At 41.6% G+C, this 22,524-nt stretch overlaps 1 protein-coding gene across 1 annotated transcript in view; it reads left to right on the top strand.

Moving 5' to 3' along the window:
* Nucleotides 1-22,524, top strand: part of LOC148120221 (calcium uptake protein 2, mitochondrial) — a 92,870-nt gene that overhangs the window by 15,875 nt on the left and 54,471 nt on the right. The window contains exon 2 of the mRNA XM_087912143.1: nucleotides 15,787-15,925. Coding sequence (XP_087768269.1) covers nucleotides 15,787-15,925 — 139 coding nt within the window. The remainder of the gene's footprint in view (nucleotides 1-15,786; nucleotides 15,926-22,524) is intronic.

Below are 22,524 nucleotides of genomic sequence, written 5' to 3'. Positions count from 1 at the left end.
AGGGGAAAATCCATTAAGGCATAAAATAACCATGGTAGAAGGCCTGAAATTGGTCAGATCATTCACTGAGATTTACAGGAGTGTGAGACAGCTGGTGTAATCCGGGTTCAGAGCATCCTGTTTCTGAGAGATGCCATGGCTTCTGTGCCGAGCAAAACCAAGGCAGCACCCTCTAGCATAGTTAACACAGCCACCACCTGTCAGTGGCTTCATTTTCTCTCTTCCCTTTATGAAAGCATTTGAAAATCTACAGTAATAAGTATGCATATTTGTGTTTGTAATAAAATAAGCACAAAGGGCTTTTGTTTCTTGTCATGTGAGTCCTTCTTTAGTGAAATTGCATATGACAGAACACACACCAAGGTATCTAAAACTTAATACATTATTAATGCCTTGAGACATGCATACAACAGATTTTTGTATATTGATTCTAAGACTGAACTCTTTCCTTTAAGTTATTTATAATAGCACACCTTAAATTTAAATGTTCCCAATTCACAAAGATCCATTGGTTTGTGGTCCGTATCCTCAAAGCACGAACAGTGTTAGCTGTGTACTAGGCACTGGGGTGCATTTCCTCTTCTTGAGTACTCCGGTGAGAGCCAGACAGTCCCAATATAGTACATTGGAGCACTGATAAAATGTTCTCCTAGGGAGGACACCTAACCCAGATGGCTACTCCAGGAAGCCCTCTTGGAGAAGGTAAACTAACTCCTAACAGGTAGGTTGCAAGTGGGGAAGAGAATGAAAAACAATGGGCTGTATTGCATGCTTAGCTTTATCACGTGTTTCGTTGCAGTCAGAAGCAAATAAGTAAGTGATCAATCTGTCTTCTGGAAAGATTCACTGAAGTCGATCAAAGGCAGCAGGATAAGCGTTAAAGCAAAGGACACCCCAGCAGTTCAGATCCATTATAAAACAGTCCTGACAGCAATAATCAGAACAGTGATTGACAGTTTAAATTAATAGGTTTGCTTCTTACAGAGGCCATTCATTAAAGAACAATATTATCAATGAAAATATAGTTTTTGTTTTTGATAAGAAATTGGAAATCTGCCCCTTTGTTTTATTTTTATTCAGATGTGTGCTTCTGTAGTGCAACTTATGACTGAATACATTTAAACTTTTATAATCTTGCCATTTACCTAAAAGTCCTCATTTATATGTAGTCACCACATGTGCCAGGTTTTTTTTTTTTTAATTATTTCATGTTTTTCTAGAATTAAGATGTGGCTGAGAGACTGCTGTCACTGATCAACAATGAACTTTGGGAAGCCGCCTCACTGTTAGCCTCTTAAACTGAGGGCGCAGATGAAGCAACTGCCATTTGCCAAGGGTCAGGTTGTGGGGTGTGAGGAAGCACTGCGAATGTGGGAGCACGGGGAGAGTGTGACAAAATAATCTTGGGATGAATCACTCTCCTGTGGCGCAGCATGCAGCTGTTCTCAGGAAGCAGTGGGAGGAGGAAGGGAATCCTTTAATCCAGCCCTGCCTCGCTCCATACCATGTCCCATACTGCAGGACACACTATCCTGGATTCTGTGGTCCCTGCTGGCAGCTTCTCTTCATGACTCAGCCCCCGCAGTCTTCCAGGCTTCTCTGAAACTCTATTTCTCAAGAGTTTTTTCCATGGGTACCTTTGGTTTCTTCATTAGATCAAAGTGTCTGTCACAAAAGCCCCCCCCCCCCTTAATTGCTCAGCATCTCCTCTACTGCCTAGGGAGGGAGACTCACACCCCAAACGAATGATCTGATACCAAACCTGTTACTAGTTTATGCATAAATTTAATTACAAAGTCTTAAAAGTTGCTAGTCTGGTGCATATCTTGTTGTAAAAAATAGAAATCTGCCAGGTGGTGGGTACTGCACACCTTTAATCCCAGCACTTGGGGCGGAGGCAGGTGGATCTCTTGAGTTTGAGGCCTGCCTGATCTATAAAACCAGTTCCAGGACAACCAGGGCTTCCCCTATAATGGGGGAAAAGTCCTCAAAAAATAGAAGACCAAAATACCCACAAAAAATAGAAGACCAAAATACCTATAATCTGCAGAAGTAATGATTGGAGCTTAAATAGAACGTCCACACTAGCTAACTGCTGCTCACTTCTTTCCTATGTCTGCTCTGGCACCACCTTCTGTAATGACCTTCCACTAGGAAGAATAGCCCTTCTATCTCTGCTTAATGCTTTGTCTTAGGAGGTGCATGCTGGTTGATGTTAATAACTGTAGAAAAAGTTCCCACAGTGGTATTTACTTTTTACCATATAAGGAATAAGTTAAAGTAACTCTACTGTTTATTAAGAAGAATATTATTTAATTAAATTGGAGTGAATGGCACTGGTAATATTTTAGAGTGATGTTGAGAGTTTAACTGAACTCCCTAGACTGTGTGTGATCACTTGAAGTTCAAGTTCAGCTTTTGTTTGGATCACAAAAGTTAGGATGTAGTTCTTAGAAGGCAGCAGTAGAGGAGGAAAAATGAATATCGTGCTATAATCTAGTTAGGAAAAAAAATAAAAGAGAAGATGCTTGTTTCTCCTCCCTTCAGCCCTAGACACAAGTTGTTTAGTGGGTGGAAGTGAAGTACGTGAAGGTGTGTGTTATATAGGAATAAAACATAGCAGTATGCAGCATACCCCTTTCTCTTGCTGTGCTCACCTGGCAAAGCCTCTCCTGCTTCAGAAGAAGGCTGGAGTACCATCACTGGACAGACAGCACTGAAATGCCACGGAGCGTTTCCAGTGCCCAGGGTTTCTGGGAATAGCTTTTGTCTCCTTGGCTAAGGCTCTGTCTTTCTGTAGAACTTATCATGAGACATCACTTGCCCAGTGAAGATTTCTAATTTAGTCTGGGGTGTTTTGTTTCATATACAATAAAATCTCCTTCATCCGGAACAAAGTAGAAAATGTGTAATGAGTGAAAATTTCCATTCGTAAAGTTTTTTTAAGAGAAAATATTCAGTCACAGTACAGAATGTTCACAAGCAAAGCAATTTTGTTTCATTCAGATTATTACCAATTCCAAAATAAAGGCCCCAAATGAATAGGTCTTACTTACTGTATTTTGTCTAATGCAGTGTGTCTGTATTGGACATTCTGAAAGCTGTAATACTGTAAGAAAGGCCCTTTCTGTTCCCACTTTATTCTTGAGAAACGTGGACACCAAAGAATGTTCAACAAAGAACAGAGAACTTACTTTTTGTAATTTGTCACTTCATGGATAAAAAATCGAGACAGAAGGGTGAAGCACCTGTTGCTTTAAAGGCACTAAATGAGTGAAGTGTTTTAACAGAGGTCATCAGCTCTCAAAGGTCTCTTTTATCCAGTTCCCATCACTCACTGCTCTTAATTCCTTTGTCACATTTTTTACTGCATTACAAGTAATCCTTGAAATCCATGGAGCATTTTATATATAACTAGAACCATGTGGATGGTTCTCACATGTTCATATAGCCCCAAATCCCAGCAATTTTTTTCTGTTCCTCCTTTCCCACATATTTAGTCTTAGATGCAGGTTTGAGGAACAGTCATGGGGGTGACCGGAGGAATTCCACCCCCATTCACTCACTTGCTTCCACCTAGCAAGTCTCTGAACAGTCTCTCTAGGTTTAGGGTAATAGAGCCTCCAGCAGGCCTGAGCCTTTGATCTCAGCCTGCATTCTATCCCCCACCCCCACCCCCACCCCCTTCCCTAGGAACCGGCTCCTTGGGCAGCTGCTTTGCAGTAGAGCACTCGTTATTTATATGTAACTGTATACACTGGCCAACAGAGTCGATTTGTAGAAGCTCCTTATGAAACGTCGTTCAGGAAAAGAGTAAGATTAGTAGTGTTTATTCCATTCCTTCTGGAATAGTTCTGTTTATAACAAACAGGTTAGAGTAAGAAGGGACAAAAATTCCAATCCCCCAGGTTAATTAAGTTCAGTGCTGATACTGGGTGAGTGTGTGGGCATAGCCCAAACCTGCTGCTCCCTTCATTTCTCCACATTACAGTGTAAGGAAATATGGCTCTGGTTTTGTTTTGTTTTTAACATTTTGTTTTATGGGCCTTGAGAAGGAGGACATACTGTCATGGAAGCCAGGGGACAGCTCGTGGGCATCAGCTTTCTCACTCTGCCATGTATGTTTTGCAGATTTAATTCAGGCTATGGAGTTGGCACAAGCACTTTTGCCTGCTGAGCCATCTTGCTGGCCTTTTTAAGAATCATCTTAGAACTGCCTCTAACCCCATACTGTTGCTTTCTGAGGGCATGTGTCTGTGTTTAAATAAGTTTTAAAATATTGAATCTGGCAATTAAGATACCAAATTTGAAAACCTATTTTAGAAGATGAAAATTGATCAGTCTTCCCTGAGGTCTTGTAAAATTATTGACACATAGAATACACTCATACAGGACAGTGAAAAAAAGGTATTTTCTTTTTAAATTTATAGTGGTATTTTTCTGTGTTCTTACTTAGGTTAACTGAATCCCTTTTCAGGTATTACTGTATCTTACCTGTGCTCTTCTGAGTCCATTGTCTTTCTGATTGCTTAATTTTTCCATTCTCTTTCAGAATATGGTTCCATTGTCTTGTGCTGCTCTTGCCTTAATCTGCCCCACCCCCAAATTTTGCATAGGTACTACTATAGATTCTTTTTTTGTTATTGTTGTTTTCGAGACAGGGTTTCTCTGTAGCTTTCGAGCCTGCTGCGGAACTAGCTCTTGTAGACCAGGCTGACCTCTAACTCACAGAGATCCACCTGCCTCTGTCTCCCAAGTGCTGGGATTAAAAGCATGCGCCACCATCGCCCAGCTTAGATTCTAAACAGACATTCTAGCCAGTTATGCCATTTGCCAGAAGTGATGTGAATATGTTTTCTGATGCTGCCCATTTTGATCTCGGTCTCTTTTATCTTTGCATTAAAATATCAACTGAAGAACACAGCAGTGCTAGTAGCGTCTCCCATCCAGCAACTGAGCAGTAGAGGATTTGAGAGGTGGTTGACTTAGCTAGGGACATACTTGTGACCTAAATGTGCTTGGAAGTTCTCCCTGTGCTCAGGTTAAAGGTTATTAGATCCAGTAGGGGGTGTGCCTCTCAGTTTTATTTGTTCTCGCATTTTGGGGTACCTGCCAATTTAGCTTCATAGTTCCTAAATCAGAGGTTATTCTAGCCACAAATATAGTATATTTCTCTCCCAACAAAGTCATAACTGGACAGGACGTGGGAGGAGAGGGCTGACATTGGGCCTTCTCTGGGACATGAAGTTTGAGAAGTCTGCTCTTTTCTTGGCTTTGCTCAGCCCTGACAACACTGACGCTAGCCCATAGGAGGCCTTTGTGCAAACCAGAAGCAGCTACACCTTCGTCTGCCCCTTACTGCCCTACAAGCCCAAGCTTTAGTAGGGGAGTCCCACGGTTAGTGGCCTGTGCCTGGCAGCACCACCATCTGAGGTGGTTGAGTATTTCACTGGCACAGGTGCGCTGAATTGTTCTCCCTGGAAGAAGAGGCTTTGTTCCACCAGGCTTATCCTGAAGTTTCAGACACAATTGTTACTGTTTTGCAGGTCCTTTAAGTCAAGGTTAAAATCTTTAATTGTAGTGTTGCTGTTTACTTTTGGTTTTTTGGTAAGATGGGAACAGTCAACAACTTACCTATCTCATTAATTTGTAAATTTTTTTTAAATGACCTTTTGCTTTAACTAAGAGTTGTTCTCAGGAAGATACACTGTGTTGTTTTGTTTTGTTTGGGTTGAAGAAAACTAGCATATAGATCTGATGGTCCCAGATTTTATTTCTTGGACTCTTCTATAAAATAAAAGTAAATCTCAAAGCCCAAAGTGGATAGGAAGAGGAGCCAGTAACACCTGGAGCTTCCAGTGCCCTCCAAATGCTGATCAGGGTCCAGTATCTCTGAAGCAACCCTGGTGCTTAAGGATTTTAGGCATAAGCAGCAACATTGGTACTGAAATTTATATACAAAGTACAATGCTTAAAATTAAGAGTTTGCTCTATGGTACTTACTATTTTTGTAAGCAATTGATTTAATCCTAGGATATAATTTCAGTCACATTTTTCTTGATTATCTTAAATCCCAAATCTGTGTGTCAGCACACTGAATTTTTGCTCACAAAGATTCTTTTTCTGGTGCCTCGTTATGACAAAGAATGAACTAATAGTGAGCTCTTAAAAACTGTGTGTTGACATTATTGGGAAGATGAAAGCATGTGTGCCTTGTGATTTAGTTTTATTTGACGTGTAGCAGTTATTCATGACAATGTAGAATTCTGTCTACTTGTACTTTTCCGAAAGACGTTCTGTTTTCACTCATAGCTCTAATCATTTGCAGTTTATATAAGCAAAGCCCTGGTTTGTCTATAGCGTGCACTCTACAAAGTACTGTGGCTGTCTCATGAGTCAGCCAGTGATGCTGATGTCATACAGCACAGTAGATTGTGAGGTCTGTCATGTTAGTGAATCTTCCAGATAATTCTGGCTCGTTTGTTAGAAGGTATTTTTCTCATAAAAGATTTACATTAAGTGCTTTTAAGCTATCCTTCTCATCCTCCTACATTTTAAGCAGCATTTTCTGTGGCTTCTGAAGGTCTTCCACGTATGTGCATAGGGGCCATTGGTTGGCTCTGGTAACCTTGCCTGGCCCAAACTTTTGCAGCCATGTATTTTTATTCTTCCCTGCCTCACTGCTCTCCCTCAGCTGTTTAACGTACTGGACTCCAGCATTTATATGGTTTTTCATTCTATTGTTTAAAAAAACAAACATGTGGGATGATTCATTCAAAGATGTATTGTACTCAGTAAAAAATGGACTGTATCATGCAGATAATGAAGGCTGTGACCCAGTAGATATTTGTGTGGTATTTACATATATGTTGTTTAGTCTTTGGGACTGGTTAATTTCAATATGTGGGATTTTTATTTACAATGTTTTTACAATAAAGTTTAAAAACAATTACAGCAAAATAAAAATTTACAGAAGTTTAAAATGGAGTATGTAATAGAAAATATTAATGAGAAACACTTTACAAATGGTTTATACTTAGTGTAAGAAACTTAACTATTCCACTCCTTTCATTTAGATTCAGACATTCAAAGAGATTTACAATCATGTCACACTCTTATCAAAATAAAAGTGTGGAGCTGGACTTTGTATAAAATATGAATAATTAAGAGTTTCCACTGGTTCCTTATCTACCACAGAAATGTGTGCCATCGCTCTGGCTTGGTTCATTTTTGTTTGTAAAATTAATAGTGTCTTGATATCACTCTGCCTTCAGATCGCCATTTCTGGGAGTTTGTAAAGACTGAACATTTGTCCAGGAATTTAATATGTGTGTGTGTGTACGTGTATATGTATGCATGTATATATGTGTGTGTGTGTGTGTGTGTATGCATGTATATGTATGTGTGTATATATGTATGCACACACACACCATCTGACTGAGGTAGTGGCAAAAGTAAACAGGCAGGCAGATGGATGCCAACTGTTTATCACTGATTTTGCCTACCACTTTGGAAATCGTTGTGAAGAGCTTTGCGTGGCTCAAAGGCTAAGGGCCTGCTACCCCATGGGATTTGAGGGAGAGGGACTGAATTCACAGTACCAGACCATTCCTGATGTTTGCAAGCATTCATTTTCCTGCATGGCTTCTTAGCCGCATCTTCTAAGACAGATATATGGCCTGTCTCAGCCTCCCTACAGCTGGGGTTACAGGCATATGCCACCTATACCTTGCTTGCAACAGGCTTCTTAATCCAGCCAAAGCAGATCTCAAGATACTCCGTAGCTCAGCTATCAGGAAGCAGAAGGAAGAAGGCATACTGCATGCCAGTTTGTTGGTTTGGGTTTTGTTTACATTTGTTTTTATAGCCAGCCTTTCTGTCTTGAGGGTGAACATCACTTCCTGTGAGATTCTGGCCCTGAGGATCACTGACAGGACATTTAAAACATTTGTCCTGTCTCCTCTTTCCTTCAGAGAACCCAGGGGGAGGGGCCTCTGGGAAGGTTTGGAGGAAGGAAAGGGAAGGGAAAAATAGTCTATAATCTCAAAGATAAAATAAGAGCATAGTAATATTATTTGTTTTACATACAGAAGAAAACAGAATTGTTATTTCTTTAAGGCACATGTAAGTTTTCTCTACCTTACTCTTTATTAGTGATGGGCTTACTAGAACCCAGACTTGGTTCAAGTGTCATAGGATATTTCAGTTCCCGTGAATATGAGTCTGTGGATGTTAATATTTACATGAAACTCAGTGTAAAATGAGCATTTATAATAGGATGTTTTCAGTAACTAAATAACCAACTTTAATGGATATGTAGATTAAGTGTAAGTGCTGGGTCATGGTATAAAACATCCTTTTTCTGCATTTCTTTATAAGCCCAAATATCTTTATATGTGATGGCTATTGGATATATTAAGGGGGAAAGTCAAAGTCTGTGATCTTTGGTACTGGAGAGATCAGTTGATAAGTTGCAAACTGTATAAGAATGGACTGAGGTCACTTCCCAGAACCCACATATAAAAAGCTGGGCATGATAACGTGTATGTATAATCCAGCACTGGGGAGGCAGAGACTAGATGATCCCTGGGGCTTACAGGCTAATCTGCCTAGCCAAATTTGTGATCCCCAAGCCAGTAGGACTCCCTGTCTTAAAAAAAAAAAAGTAGCTCCTAAAGAACAGTATCTAAGATTTCCTGACATCCCCACACATGCACACACAATTGTGCTTATACACATACACACAGGGAAAAACTGTTGTAACAGTATCCTGCTGTTATCTTCTGTACATTTTGTCATGTGCTTCAGGGCAATACATTCAGCAGGCTCTGAAATAACTACCCGAGCATAGATTCGTGAGCAGTTCTAACTAGTACATAACCATACTACACTAGGCACCTGCTTTTCTCAGGTGCAGTTTTGACATCTTGACATCTGTTAGACCTCCTCTTCTCAATCCAAACCGAGCTGGTTGTGCTTACTGAGTCTGCAGGCCGCTTTCCTTGCCTCACTCGTTTATGAAATCCAGCCTGCTGCAATCACACATCATCGGTGACAGAGAAGACAGGAGACAAGAGGAAGGAAGCAGTACCCAAAGCAGTATGGTTAGTTTATGGTATTGAAAACAGCAACAAAATAGCCACCTCGCCAGGTGGTGGTGGTACACACCTTTAATCCCAGCACTCAGGAGGCAGAGGGCAGAGGCAAGCGGATCTTTGTGAGTTCGAGGCCAGTCTGGTCTACAGAGTAAGTTCCAGGACAGGTTCCAAAGCTACAGAGAAACCCTGTTCCCGGGGGGGGGGGGCACCACCTCATATATATGAGGAAGAGGAACAAAGAAAAATGGGTGAAGTAAACTTGGGCACATGAGATCAGGCAAAAACAGACAAAAGGAAGGAACAGAAGAACCAGACAGACATGAGTGTGAATTCCCACCAAAGCATTCTGCAAAACTGTTTAAGGCACTAAAGCACATCTCATGGTCTGGATCTCAGAAGCTGTGATGCTGGTGTTTCCACAGAGCTAGAACTAGATGTTCCCTGGATCTTTGTCATTCTTAAAATTCTGGGTTATACCGTTACTGAAGAAACTACATACCTTTGTTGCAAGATAGGAAATTAAACTAAAACTGGGCCAGAAACTTCTTCTGCTGGCAAGCTTTCACATTGTCAGGAGGAGCTATGCATGCTACTGGGTGCTAAAAGGCATCTGTCAATGGTCTATGAGCCCTACAAGCTACAGTACCAACTCACAAGGCAATACATGCCCACAGGTATTAATGGCACAAATAGTACGGTGGTAACCATTTACTTCTGCTGAATCTGAGGCCTGCTTCACAAGGGGGACCTTATTCCTGATACTATGAACACAATCAAAATGGCTACAAGTTCCTAGAATACTTAACCACAGTTGTTTACATAAGTTGTTATGGCATCAAACTGCCTTTAAAATATTTTTATTTATGCCCATAGACAAATACTACACTCAGCCTTAAACAGAGATGCTTCTCTTTGCAAAGGACTGTACAAATAAGTGAGGACCCAACATTAAGGCTTCAACAGTGATGTGCGATTCTCCCTCTGTATTCTGTGATTGCCGTTAATAAATAAAGAAACTGCTTTGGACATATAGCAGGGCAGAACTTAGCTAGGCAGGGAAAACTAAACTGAATGCTGGGAGAAAGGAGGTGGAGTCAAGGAGAAGCCATGGAGCTGCCGCCAGAGACAGAAGCACTGAAACTTTGCTGGTAGACCACAACCTTGTGGTGATTCACAGATTAATGGAAATGGGTTAAATTAAGATATAAGAATTAACAAATCTAAAGCTAATGGACCAAGCAGTGATTTAAATAATATGGTTTCTGTGTGATTATTCTGGGAGTCTGGGTGGCCAGGAAACGAACAAGCATCTCCTACAACAAACAGAACATTTATGCCACCATCTCCATGTCTCAGAAAATAAGAAGTTTCAGAAAGAATATAAGAAGGGTTGCAAAATGCTGTCTTCTGTGCATGACACTGCTATTATAGATAGATCCCACAAAGGCAGAGGTTAAGCCGGGTGGTGATGGCACACAGTCTTAACCCCAGCACTCAGAGACAGAGGCAGGTGGATCTCTGAGTTGGAGACCCGCCTGGTCTACACAGTGAGTTCAGGATAGCCAGTACTACACAGAGAAATCATGTCTCAATAATAATAATAAATAATAATAATAATAATAATAATAACAACACAGAAATTAAAAAAAAACAGCAGAAGTTATCTGTGCTAAGTCTGTACAAGACTGAGCCTGTCATCAGTCATGCGTGGAGAAGGTTCACACAGCTGAGCTTTTGGCTACTAGTAAGTTTTGGGGAAGGGCATTATCTTCAATTATGGGCCCACAGGTGAGCTTACCAGGGTAAAATGGATAATTTAAAACTTCTGGTCACCCAGATGGCCCTGGATAAACGCTGTGTAGCAAGACCGAAAAGAAAAGAACTGAATGTGAGAAAGGCAGGTTTGTAAGGAAAGGGATTGATGGGAGTGGAAGGGCACTAGTGGGAATGGGAGCCACCATAGCAGGCACATATGAAACTGGAAAAGAGCAAGTTTTTCAAAATAAAGAAATCTCAGGACTGGAGAGATGACTTAGCAGTGGAGAGCACTAGCTGCTCCCCAGAGGATCCGGGTTCAGTTTCCAGCACCCACATACAGCTCACAACTGTCTGTAACTCCAGTCCCAGAGAATCCAACATGTTTACACAGACATACATGCAGGCAAAACACCAGTGCACCTAAAATTAAAAAAAAAAAAGTATTTTCTTAAAAAAAAATCAGAGGGGGGTGGCTAGAGACATGGCTCAGAGGTTAAGAGCACTGGCTGCACTTCCAAAAGTCCTGAGTTCAATTCCCAGCAACCACATGGTGGCTCACAACCATCTGTAATGAAATATGCTGCCTACTTCTGGCCTGCAGGGACATACGCAGGCAGACCACTGTATACTTAATAAATAAATAAACCTTAAAAAACAATCTGGGTGGTAAATAACAACTGTGCCTCTATCGTACACAAAACAGCAGCTCAGTGTGCTGCTATGCATTAGAGTGAGCAAAACCGTCACTCCCAGTCTAGGTGGGCTACTTAAAAGCGAGGCAGAAAGAATTCGGTTGTTATAATAGCACATCCTTAGAAAACCACACAATAATGCATCTTTCTCCTCTTAGTAATATCATGGCTGACTGAATGTTGGCTCTATTGATCATTGAAACCATCTCGTAGGTTTGAGATTTTATCGGAATAGTTATGAATATGAAGTAAAGCAAGATAAAAGACTAACACAATGAAACTGGCATTGGCAAGTCAATCCCAATTCTATAAAATAACCATAAATGTACAATACACACTAACTGCACTTGTGAGCCTTCAAAATTTTCTTTTAAAATTTGACTACTGACAAAAGTCCTTTTCCCCCCTCTGCTTAAATTTTGTCATAGCAACCAAATCTATTCAGGACATTCTACTCAACTTAAATTTGATATAACCAGGGAAGTAATGCATGCTAGTTAGGAAATGGGCAACATTTAGCCCAGGACTTAGAGAATGGCTAGTTCTAGTCCTTTCCTTTGTTAGCCTCTAGACTCTAGCTTATATCTTCATCTTAGATGAGCCCTTACTGCACTGCATCTTCTCTCACAGGAGCTGCTATGGGAACGTGTTGGAGACTGAAGTCAGTGCCATATGGGCTGTGCCGTCAGTTACCTACTGTGTTAATCTGGGCAAGCTGGCTGACCTTAACAGTCCTGCATCCCTTTCTTTATAAAGCAGGGATGATTAAAAGAAAAAACTGGTTCCAGCTGGGTATTTTGAGAATTAGAGCGAACATGCTTATAAAGATGCTCCCAACCTGCCTTGTACATCTTGCTCACTTAATTATCTACTTCATTGCTGCTGACATTTTCTGCTACACAATTATCCCCTTGGTTCATTTGCATTCTGACTCCTAGTGTTTTTCTGAAATTAGTAGATGCTCAATTAAGTGTTGAGCTCAGAGAAGGTAAAGCTATGATAAAGGGAATATTGGTAGTAAGATGTGAGCTGGGAGCAACCTCTGTATACGTCATAAAAGAAATAAAGGGCACTGTTGACTGCTGATAGCAAAGTTCTTAGTCTCAGTGAGAGAGGCAGTGGAGAGGATACACAGAGGATCGATGCTGATAATGGGAATTGGAAGCCTTTGTGCTAGGAGAAGGGGTTTGTAACGGAAGTAACGAATTCAGAAAGCTACCATACCAAATTAAATTGTAAGGGTGTTGGTAGAGGGTATTGAAGAGTTTCAACCATCTGCTGGTGGAGAGAGTCATGGTTGTAGGTCACATTTGGAAGTTATTTGTGGGCATGACCTACAGTTCTATGCATACTTCAAGTTCAGAAATTAACTAGTAAAAAGATTCTTGTTACCTTTATCTATTATTGTTCATTAGAAAGTAATTTAGCCAAAATGTAAGTGGATGCAAGCAATCCAGCCAGCTGTCCAGCTCCATAAAATGGCACTTCCTAAAGGGTTGGCTCTTCAGAAATGTGACTACATTTGAGTGAAAGGGTCCTGGAGACAATGATTGTGTAGCTCTTGATGCTCTTCATAGAGACACATGGAAAATGGTAACCATGGTTTGGAGCACTTGATGATCTTCATAGAGACTCATGGGAAATGATAACGGTGCTTTGGAGTGCTTGATGCTCTTCATAGAGATGCATGGAAAATGGTAACCATGCATGCTTTGGAGCACTTGATGCTCTTGGAGAGGCCTGGAGTTGGATTCCGGTATCCATATCAAGCATCTCGCAGTTGCCCGTGTCTTGAGGGGATCTGACACCATCTTCTGGCCTCTGTAAACACCCACACATGTGGCATATGCACACATTCACATTGTTTTTAAGTAAGTAAGTATTTTAATAAAAAAATGATAACCACGAGATAGAGAAACTTTTAGAACTAAACCTTCTAGAGAAAATACGATATCTTTTACACAATTTGCTATGAGAGAGCAGCCGGTTTATGTATTCACTTCCTACATATTAGTTAAGACCAGGAAAAGTAAGATTGCTACAAGGAAGAGGACAGCCTGAAAACCAGATGTAAACTGCCCCTCTGTTAGGAGACCAGTAGACAGAGGGCTGAATAAAGTAGTGGACTATATAATTGGTTGAGGTGTGAAAAGAATTTAAACAGAAAGAAATATCAAAAAAAGGAAATTTTAACAACTTTGATACAGAAATTAGAAAAGCACCAATAGTGTCTCAGGGTTTGAGAGTGTACTTTCTCTGACGTGATTATTAGTTTTGCTATTTTCTTAATAGACTATAAGTTAATGTTAGTTATATGCCTTTAAAAATTCTTCTATATAGTCACAACACAGTCTCATGTTTAGCCTCTTTCTGTTCTAATCCCTAGGATTTGCAAATGCGGGTAGGTTCCTGGTTTTGCTACAGCCCACTCTCCCGTTCCTGGCCATACACATAAATTCACTGTCAAAGCACATAGAACTTCCTCAGAAAATAATGTTTGTCTGGCTTACCACTGCTTTTTCTCTGATAAGCAAAATGATGTGTGTATATATATAAATGCTGCTGTCTTGCTATATGTGTGTGTGTGTGTGTGTATTTTATATATAATATTCAGAAAATATTACCATGATTCCATTTTCTGGTTGCTAGGAGGAGTATGATGCATGTAATTAAAACTTGCCCCTGGGCTGGGGTTATAGGTCAGGGTAGTGCTTGTCCCAGCTTGTGCAAGGTACTGCATTCCCTCCTCACCTTTTGAGTTCTTTTATAGTAACAGTGTATGGACAAAGAACAGAAAGCATACAGACTGTAGCATTGATGTCCATTGTTTATGTTGTAGGTGCTGTCGGCACTAAATAGAATGCAGAAGGAGCAAAACTGGATGTTTAGCAAGCCTGTTGTCTACTTCAGGGAAGAGAATTGGTTAGGAATTCACATCAGCCAAAAGAAGCCTCTGGTGGCCTTGAATGTGAAGAGATTTAAGCAGCCAGAATTCATTTTTTTTTTTCCATTTTGGTTTGTGTAACAGGAAGAGCGGCTGCTTGTGTCGTCCCGGCCGCCTGGCTATCTTACACCCGAAAGAATCACACAGAAACTGTATTCATTTAAACATTGCCTGGCCCATTAGCTCTAGTTTCTTATTGGCTAATTCTTATGTCTTAATTTAACCCATATCTATTAATCTGTGTATTGCCACATAACTGTGGCTTACTGGCAAGATTCTAACCAGCGTCCGTCTCAGGCAGGAGATCCATGGCATCTCTCTGTCTGCCCTTCTTCCCAGCGCTCAGTTCTGTCTACTCCGCCTACCTAAATTTTGTCCTATCAACTAGGCCAAGGCAGTTTCTTTATTCATTATCCAATGAAAGCAACACAGAAACAGAAGGAATTCCTGCACCAGGTTTGAGTCAGCAGTCACTGTCTATCGCCTGTGTGTCAGGATAAATCCCAGCATTGGTGCTGGATATGAAAAGTAGGTGGTGTGTCCTGGAGGATGCGTAGCCCAGTGAAAAGGATACTGTAGGAAAGCAGTGTGAGGTGAAAGCAGCACAATATCATGTGAAGGCTCCACATGGGCGCCAGTGTTGTCAACTGCGTGTCGCAGTCTGCCCAGCACAAGGCCCATCCGTGTGTAGGAAGATAACATGGCAACTCGAGGCTGAATGCCTTGAGTGGAGCAGCAAGTGTAGGATGTTTCAGCACTGCCCTCCCGCTGTTGGGAAGGCTCAGTCCTAAGACCTGAGAGACGCCAGCACCAGCACCAGCAGCGTGTGGCTGTGCATGTCCTTTCTGCACGGTGCTAGTCACAGTTGTGTGAGCAAAGCAGAGCAGAACATCTGTCTTCACTCTCTTCCTCGCCATGGTGACAGTGGCCTTCTGCTCCTGCAGAGAACAGTGCTCACTGGCTCCTCCTGTGGCCTCTGTCAGTGTTGTCTAAGAGACCTGCCTGTAGCCACTGTCTCCCATTTGTGCTCTGTGTCACTTCCCGCCATGGCAGTGACTTTACACATTGGTGAATGTCATGTTCCCATTGAAAGCAACTTCCCTCCAATTAGTCTTAATTGGTATTTTAACTCAGTGCCTAAAAACGTAGGGACTTAGTTGATATTTGTTAAATGAGTAATATAAACTTTGGGGGCTGTGAGATCTCATTTACTCTTTAAAGGTAATTCTAGAGGTAGCTGAGTTTGGCAATGATACTGAAAAACTTTTTTAATTATTATTTCTTTTTCTTTTAGAAAAATGACGTGGGATCAGTAGAGAAACTTTCTCTGCGTAAACAGCGGTTCATGCTGTTTTCCTCCCTGGAGCATGAGGGAGAGTATTACATGACGCCCCGGGACTTCCTCTTCTCAGTCATGTTTGAGCAGGTGGAGCGTGAGTGACTTTTTTTTTTTTTTTTTTTGTAAACTTAAACATGAGTATTGGAAACCCTGTTTTCAAGATTAGTGACAGCTTTTTTGAATTTGAATTATCACCATTCTGTTTTGTGTATGTTATTGTTATGATATGACAGTTGTAAACTTTCATATGTATCTATCTTAGAAGTAGTTGTTTTGTATGGGTTTTTTAAATGAAAAAAAAAGTGTGTTTTTAAGCTGCCACTAAAAAGATTATTTAATAATTTGACTGGATATTATTACTTTTTGGTGGAATTGAGGTTTTAAATTGAGAGAAAATAAACTAGACTAATTATTAAGGAAAGCCATATATCAGTTATTATGTTATTATGCTGTAAGTAGAAAAATTCTGAAAAAAAATAACCAAAAATTAAAATAACAAAGGACAATGACTTTTTAAACGGTAAGCTCACAATTATCCCAAGATGGCAGAAACCCCAGGTGTACCCGGTTCCTGGCTCACCCCAACAGACTGTGTGCGCCACAGTGCTGTGAACCTTCTCGTGCTGACACAATGTAACAAAATACTGGCTTCTCAGTAAGTAAGCTAATGGACAGGAGAAGTGTGAGGACAGCGGTGTGGGGCAGTCAGCAGGGTGGAGTGCACAGGGAAGGGCTGAGCAGGGCAAAAGCAGGTGAACACCATCAGGAATCCTGGGCACAGGAAGTCCCCCAGTCACTGGAGACGGAGAGCTTGGGCATTTCTTGGAGATCACATTGAAGAATAAATAAGGGCTAAATTGTACAAAAGATCTCAGCGACAGCTCACCCACTCAAGGAATGTTTACTTGGCAGGGCTATGTGGACTTCATCTTGAGGAAACAATGAAGGTTTGGAGATTAGAAAATAAAGTAATAAAAGTGTGCTTAGGTTATTTTAATAAAGCCCCATGGAAGGAAATTTAGCAGTATGTGTCAAAACTTTTAAAATGTTGACCTACATTGATATAGTAAGATACTAAGCAAAGACTTAACAGATAGTTTGGGTCACATGTGGTGGTGCATGTCTTTAATCCCAGCTCTCAGGAGGCAGAGGCAAGCGAATCTCCATGAGTTCAAGGCCAGGCTGGTCTACAGAGTGAGTTCCAGGACAGCTAGGACTACATAGTTGAGACCCTATCTCAACCAAACAAGTAAATAAATAATAATTTAACCTCTGACATGAACAGAACTTGGACATTATCACTCCTGTCCTCACAACAGAAAAAAAAAGGTTAAAAACTATAAAAGCAGCGACCCAAGTCCATCAAGGGTCCCAGAATTAAGGTCCCTGGGTACTCTGACCTAAAACTAGAGACAGGTAGATCCACGGGGTCAGTCAGGGTTTGCTCAGATAAGAAGTCACCTGGAATCTGCCAGGACTTTATGTCAGAAATAGTTTAAGAATAATTAATTAGCCGCTAGAATCTGAGTATAGACCTACTTGAGGGATTAAAACTCCTGAAGAGGAGCAGTTCATGTGGCTTGAATGGTAAGAGCGCTCAGTTCTTCAATCCTTCAAAGCCATGTGGAGTAGAAGGAAAAAACCAACTCCACAGAGTTGTCCCTTGAGCCCCACATGTATGCCATGGCATTTGCTGGCGCACACATACACTAATAATAATAATAGTTTTAAGATTTATTTTTAATTAGGTATGGGTTTGTGCTCCTGAGTGCAGATTCCCCAAAGACTGGAAGTCTGGGGTTCCTGGAGCAAGGGTCATACTGTTTTCAGCTGCCCGGCCTAGGTGTAGGGACATGAACTTGAGGAAATGGCTCAGCAGCTAAAAGCTTTTGTTGTGCTTTTAGAAGACCCAGGTTCAATTTCTCAGCATCCACATGGTGACTCACAACTCTCTGTAATTCCTATTTCAGAGGATCCAGTACCCTCTTCTGACCTCCACAGGCACCAAGCACACACGTGATATACATTGTAGGCAGAACACTCACACACACACACACACACACACATACACACACACACACACACACACACACACACACACACCTTTAAAAAAAAAACAAAAAACTACCCCTCACTGACAATTCTAGTTCTATGAAATAGAAACTCATTCTAGACTGTTATAGCCAAACAGAGTTTGCTCTCATAAAAGATGAAAATCTTATGAGAATCAATAGATTTCGCTGAGGGTGCTGTTCTGCTCAGCTGCACCCTGCTGAGCCGTCTGTCAATTACTAATAGGTGTATTTGAGTCTCCGGTGGTTCACGTGTACATCATTTCTCCTTTTGGCAGTGTGTGTATCTGTGTGTGTCTCCCTGAGATAAACATTTCTTAAATAAGACAAAGTGCCAACCAAAAGAACAAGATTCACCCTTATTAAAATAGAACTTTATTCATCAAAAGTTGCCTTAAAGAAATTGAAACAACAAACCCAAAACTGGCAGGATTTATTTATAACACACAGAATGAACAAGAGTTAACATGTACATATGAAGCTACAATTTTAAAAAAGTATGCACACGGAAGAGTGAAGGTCAGGTCATCTCAGAGTATGCCAAGTGACATGGTAATTACTTTAGAGTGACATCACTGAAGAAACTGTCACTACAGAAAGGGCCATTTGGCCTGTCTTTCCCTACATGCAACAAGCCATAAAGATTCTTTTGAGAGGGACATCCTTCACAAAGCAAAGCCAGAAAAACAGCCTTGATCACCAGACTGGTGACTGCGGTAATTCATCACAGCCCCAATTAACAAGTTCTTTGAAGTAACCTTTAGCTTCCATTAGCTTCTACCGCCGTCGCGCCCCGTATCTCTTAACGACATCCCTAGGATATAGCTTAGTGGAGAGATCCATTTGTCCTGTCTGTCCTTCCTAAATTGATTGTTGTCTAAATATCAAAGCATCTTGGCTTTGGTTGTTTCTTCAAGCTCCACTTTCTTGTGAGGCTTTCCTCATACATGTCAACTTAATAAAACAGACTTCTTTATCGACTCATTAGATTCCACCGAAGAGCCCTCCTAAGGGCTAAAGGAACTTACCTACCTGGGATGTGTGAGGCCCTAGCTCCCATCCCTAGAACTGCTCAAGACGACTAAGCAGGGAAGAGTGCTCTCCTCTCTTGATCTTTTCTCACCCCCTCCTCTGTACAGCTATTAAAAAGTGGAAGAAATAGCTATTCACAGAAGAGAAAACAAGAAAATGAACATAAATTCTTCCCTTGTTTGTAACTGTGGTGGGATAAAATTCTACACCTCTTATATTGGCAGGTATCACAACAAAGTTTGAGGAGGCTGTAAATCAGAGGTGGAGAGCTCCAAGAACTTTTATACACTCTTGGTTGGAAATGGAAAGCTCCATCTGCTTTGGAAAACAACTTGTAACTGCCTTGCAAAATTAAACATTATAGAATTTTCTACCAACATTCACATTCCTACGTGTATATACTCTATACCCAGTAGGAACACTTGCTGGTGTGTCATAGGTATCCAAAAGAGTGTCTATAGCAGCAGCCTTGGGTTAGCAGGAAAGCTAGAAACCATCCACATGTCCACCGGTGAGAGAGTGGATAAAGCAGGGTGTGCTCACAATGGGGAATTCTGTTCATAAGAGTGAGTAAACTTAGTATCTGTTATAGCAGCATAAAGAACACATAAATCCACTGCTCACTGAAACTGGTAGAAAAATGAGGAATCACAGTTACAGTCTCTGGAAATGTGTCTGAGGTGTTATAGGAAATTTAGAAATGCCTATTCAGGTTAAGCTGCTAAGATTGATGAGAAAATGTTCAAGTCTAGAGTGCTTTAACTAAGACTGGCATTCTCCCTACCTGTTGCAACTCAATGAGACGGAAACTGGTTCTAGCCTACGATGCAGGAACACAGCTCTGAGGGCTATTGGGAGGAGCAGTGCTCTAGGCTTTACTTTAGAACTTTGCTCCTGCCCTGCCCCCGGAGCCGGAATGCTGTGGGGCGGCTGAAGGGTGGGAGCACCCTCTCCCACCCAGTCAGTCCTTATTTGCTTATTTGTAGAGTGGACTGGAGTCTCTGCCTTTCATTCTCTTCCACCAGGAACACTGGAGATCTGGCTGCTCTTGTTATGGTTTGAAAGGCAGAGGGGTCTCCAGAAGAGATGAAGACCCAGGGTTCACTTGCTGGAGAAAGAGCAGCACCCTTGTCCTTCTGTCTGGCTACAGAACTCTGGCCTGAGTGATAGCAATAGGTTAAGTAAAAAACTTCTGGTCTCCTCATTTTTAACATAAAATGGAGATTTTCAGGCACTCTCAGAAACAGGCACAGGTGGGTCAGCTAGACACACTAGACTAGACATGCCTGTAATTGGAACACACTGGAAGTTGAGGCTGGAAGATTGCTAGTGTGAGGCCAGCTAAGATCCACAGTACGCAAAATCCTGTTTCCAAAAAAAACAATAAACAAGTTGGTGTAGGTTGTGGTAAGAGGTAGTTGAGCTGTCAGAGATAGATTCAGGCCAACCTACATGCTGACTGCTCTGCCTAACAACACTTGGGAAGGAGACAAAACTGGGGTGGGGGAGCTTTCCAGAGGTCATAACAAATATTAACCACCCACAGTGGGGATTATTCCTTCATGGGAACCTAAATTCAAAAGATGATCTCTAGAGCAGTGTGTGTCTAGGGTTCTCATCAAGTCAGCAGGGCCAGATTGTCTGGATTCAGCACCCTAGTGAGCTGCTCCGGAGGAACTCAACAACTCCCAAACCGTCCCATGCCTCACTGGGGCGTTCCCTCAGGTTTTAGCACTGTTAGAGGGCAGGGTGAGACATAGTCTTTACTAAAGACTGTCTGACCAGACACTATGCACATTCACAAGCAGTAAGTGAGCCATGGAGAAGGAGCCAGATTCCCACATGTGTCATCTGAATTGTCCCAGGCCCAACAGCAGAAGCCGAAACACACAGAAACAAGACCTGTGACTGAACAGAAGCGTGCAAGAGAAATTGCTTGTGGAGCAATCAGATAACAGATTTAACAGAAAAAGACATCAAAATAGCCCCTAAAATATGTTCAAAGAACTACAGTAAACTATGATTAAAGACTGTGACATTTCTACTTTTATTATTCTTTGGAATGCGGTTAAACCATCAGAAGGCACCGAGCCAAATCAAGACTTCAGTAATTTTGCAAGCCAAATAATACATCCTTTATGCATATGATGTTTCATCTTCATTTTTCATCGTGGATAAGATAATCTTGGTTACATTCCTACAGATCACGTTGAACAGCAAAACAAAGATAAACTGATCCAAACCACTGACCCGTGGTCTCTGGGTAAATGAAATGATGCAAAGCAATCTAAGATTTATTAGATTTTAAACTCATTTACCTGGTATTATCTTTTTGGCCTTTTGTTACTGGTGTGCTTAATTAATACAATTGATGAGGCTTATGTAAGCATTCTGCATAGCTCCCCAGATAGACACTGGCAGCTCCTTTCCTAGTCCCGGCAGGCTTGGGTCTCTGCTGTGTGCTCTGCTTGCAGCACAGGCTCTCTGGCCAGAACACCATCTCCCCTTTTAAATTCTGTCTTGCTGCACTCCCTTCCAGGGACATTTTTTACACCATTCACAGCCCATGCTACTAATTGTCCTAATTTTACAGTCAAATTTCAAAATTTGCATCTTTAGCAACAACTAATTAATTATCCTCAACTTCCCTGCTACCCAGGGTGTCTATTCTCTGCCCTCATAAAAATGTCTCACATCCACTGTTCTGTCATTCCAAGGCCCCCTTCTCCTCTGTCCTGCAGCCACAGGGTTTGTGACTTTGTCACTCTGATAACTACTTGATAATATCCCTTTTATTGAAACTGCTGGGAAGTCACACACAGATTGGAGCCACTAAATTCAACCTCACCTAGATCCTCCAAGTCATTTGTGTCGTATGCCAGTTCGCTTTCTCTAGCTTTCTTCATCAGCTTGCCCAAATTCCTCAATTTCTCAGCCTCACTGTTGATCACATCCACAGATTTCACCTGTTTCTAAGTGAGCAAGTAGAGGCTGAAAGTCAAGGAACCATTTAGAGTGCTCTCGGGCCGCGTTAGCTAGAGCCACTTACCTCTCCCCACCTTGCCTACCTCCCTCCCTGTTTGCAGGAGGGGTGCTTCTCCCCTTCAGCTAGTAGAAATGTGACCAACACAAGAGTTTGGGGGGGGTTGTTTATTTAGTTTTGTTTTTCAAAACAGGGTTTCTCGATATAATAGCTCTGGCTGTCCTGGAGCTCACTCTGTAGACCAGGCTGGCCTCGAACTCACAGAGAGCTGTCTGCTTCTGCCTCCTGAGCATTGGGATTAAAGGTGTGCGCCACCACACCTGTTGAGAAGAGTTTTACCATTGGACTGAGAGGATGGTCGAGGCACAGTGGGATAGAGGAGAGGGTTCTTCTAGGACAAAGGCCCTGAGAGGACAAGGGTGAGGAGCATGGTGGAAGCTGGAATTAACCAGCCCTTGGAAAGGCCCTCACAGCATCAGGAAAGGTAGTTATCATCCCTGTTTCTGCTCTCATGAGTGAGAAAGCAGTTTCAAGTTGTAAGAAAGGGAAGAATGTCAGAGGCTTGCAGAGGTAGCCTTAGTAGTAAGAGATAATGAATTAAAAAGA

The sequence above is a fragment of the Myodes glareolus genome, chromosome 12 (assembly GCF_982192425.1).
Source record: "Myodes glareolus chromosome 12, mMyoGla1.1, whole genome shotgun sequence".
NCBI classification, from domain to species: domain Eukaryota; kingdom Metazoa; phylum Chordata; class Mammalia; order Rodentia; family Cricetidae; genus Myodes; species Myodes glareolus.
The sequence above is the reverse complement of the archived record's forward strand: the minus strand, read 5'-3'. Positions and strand labels throughout refer to the sequence as shown.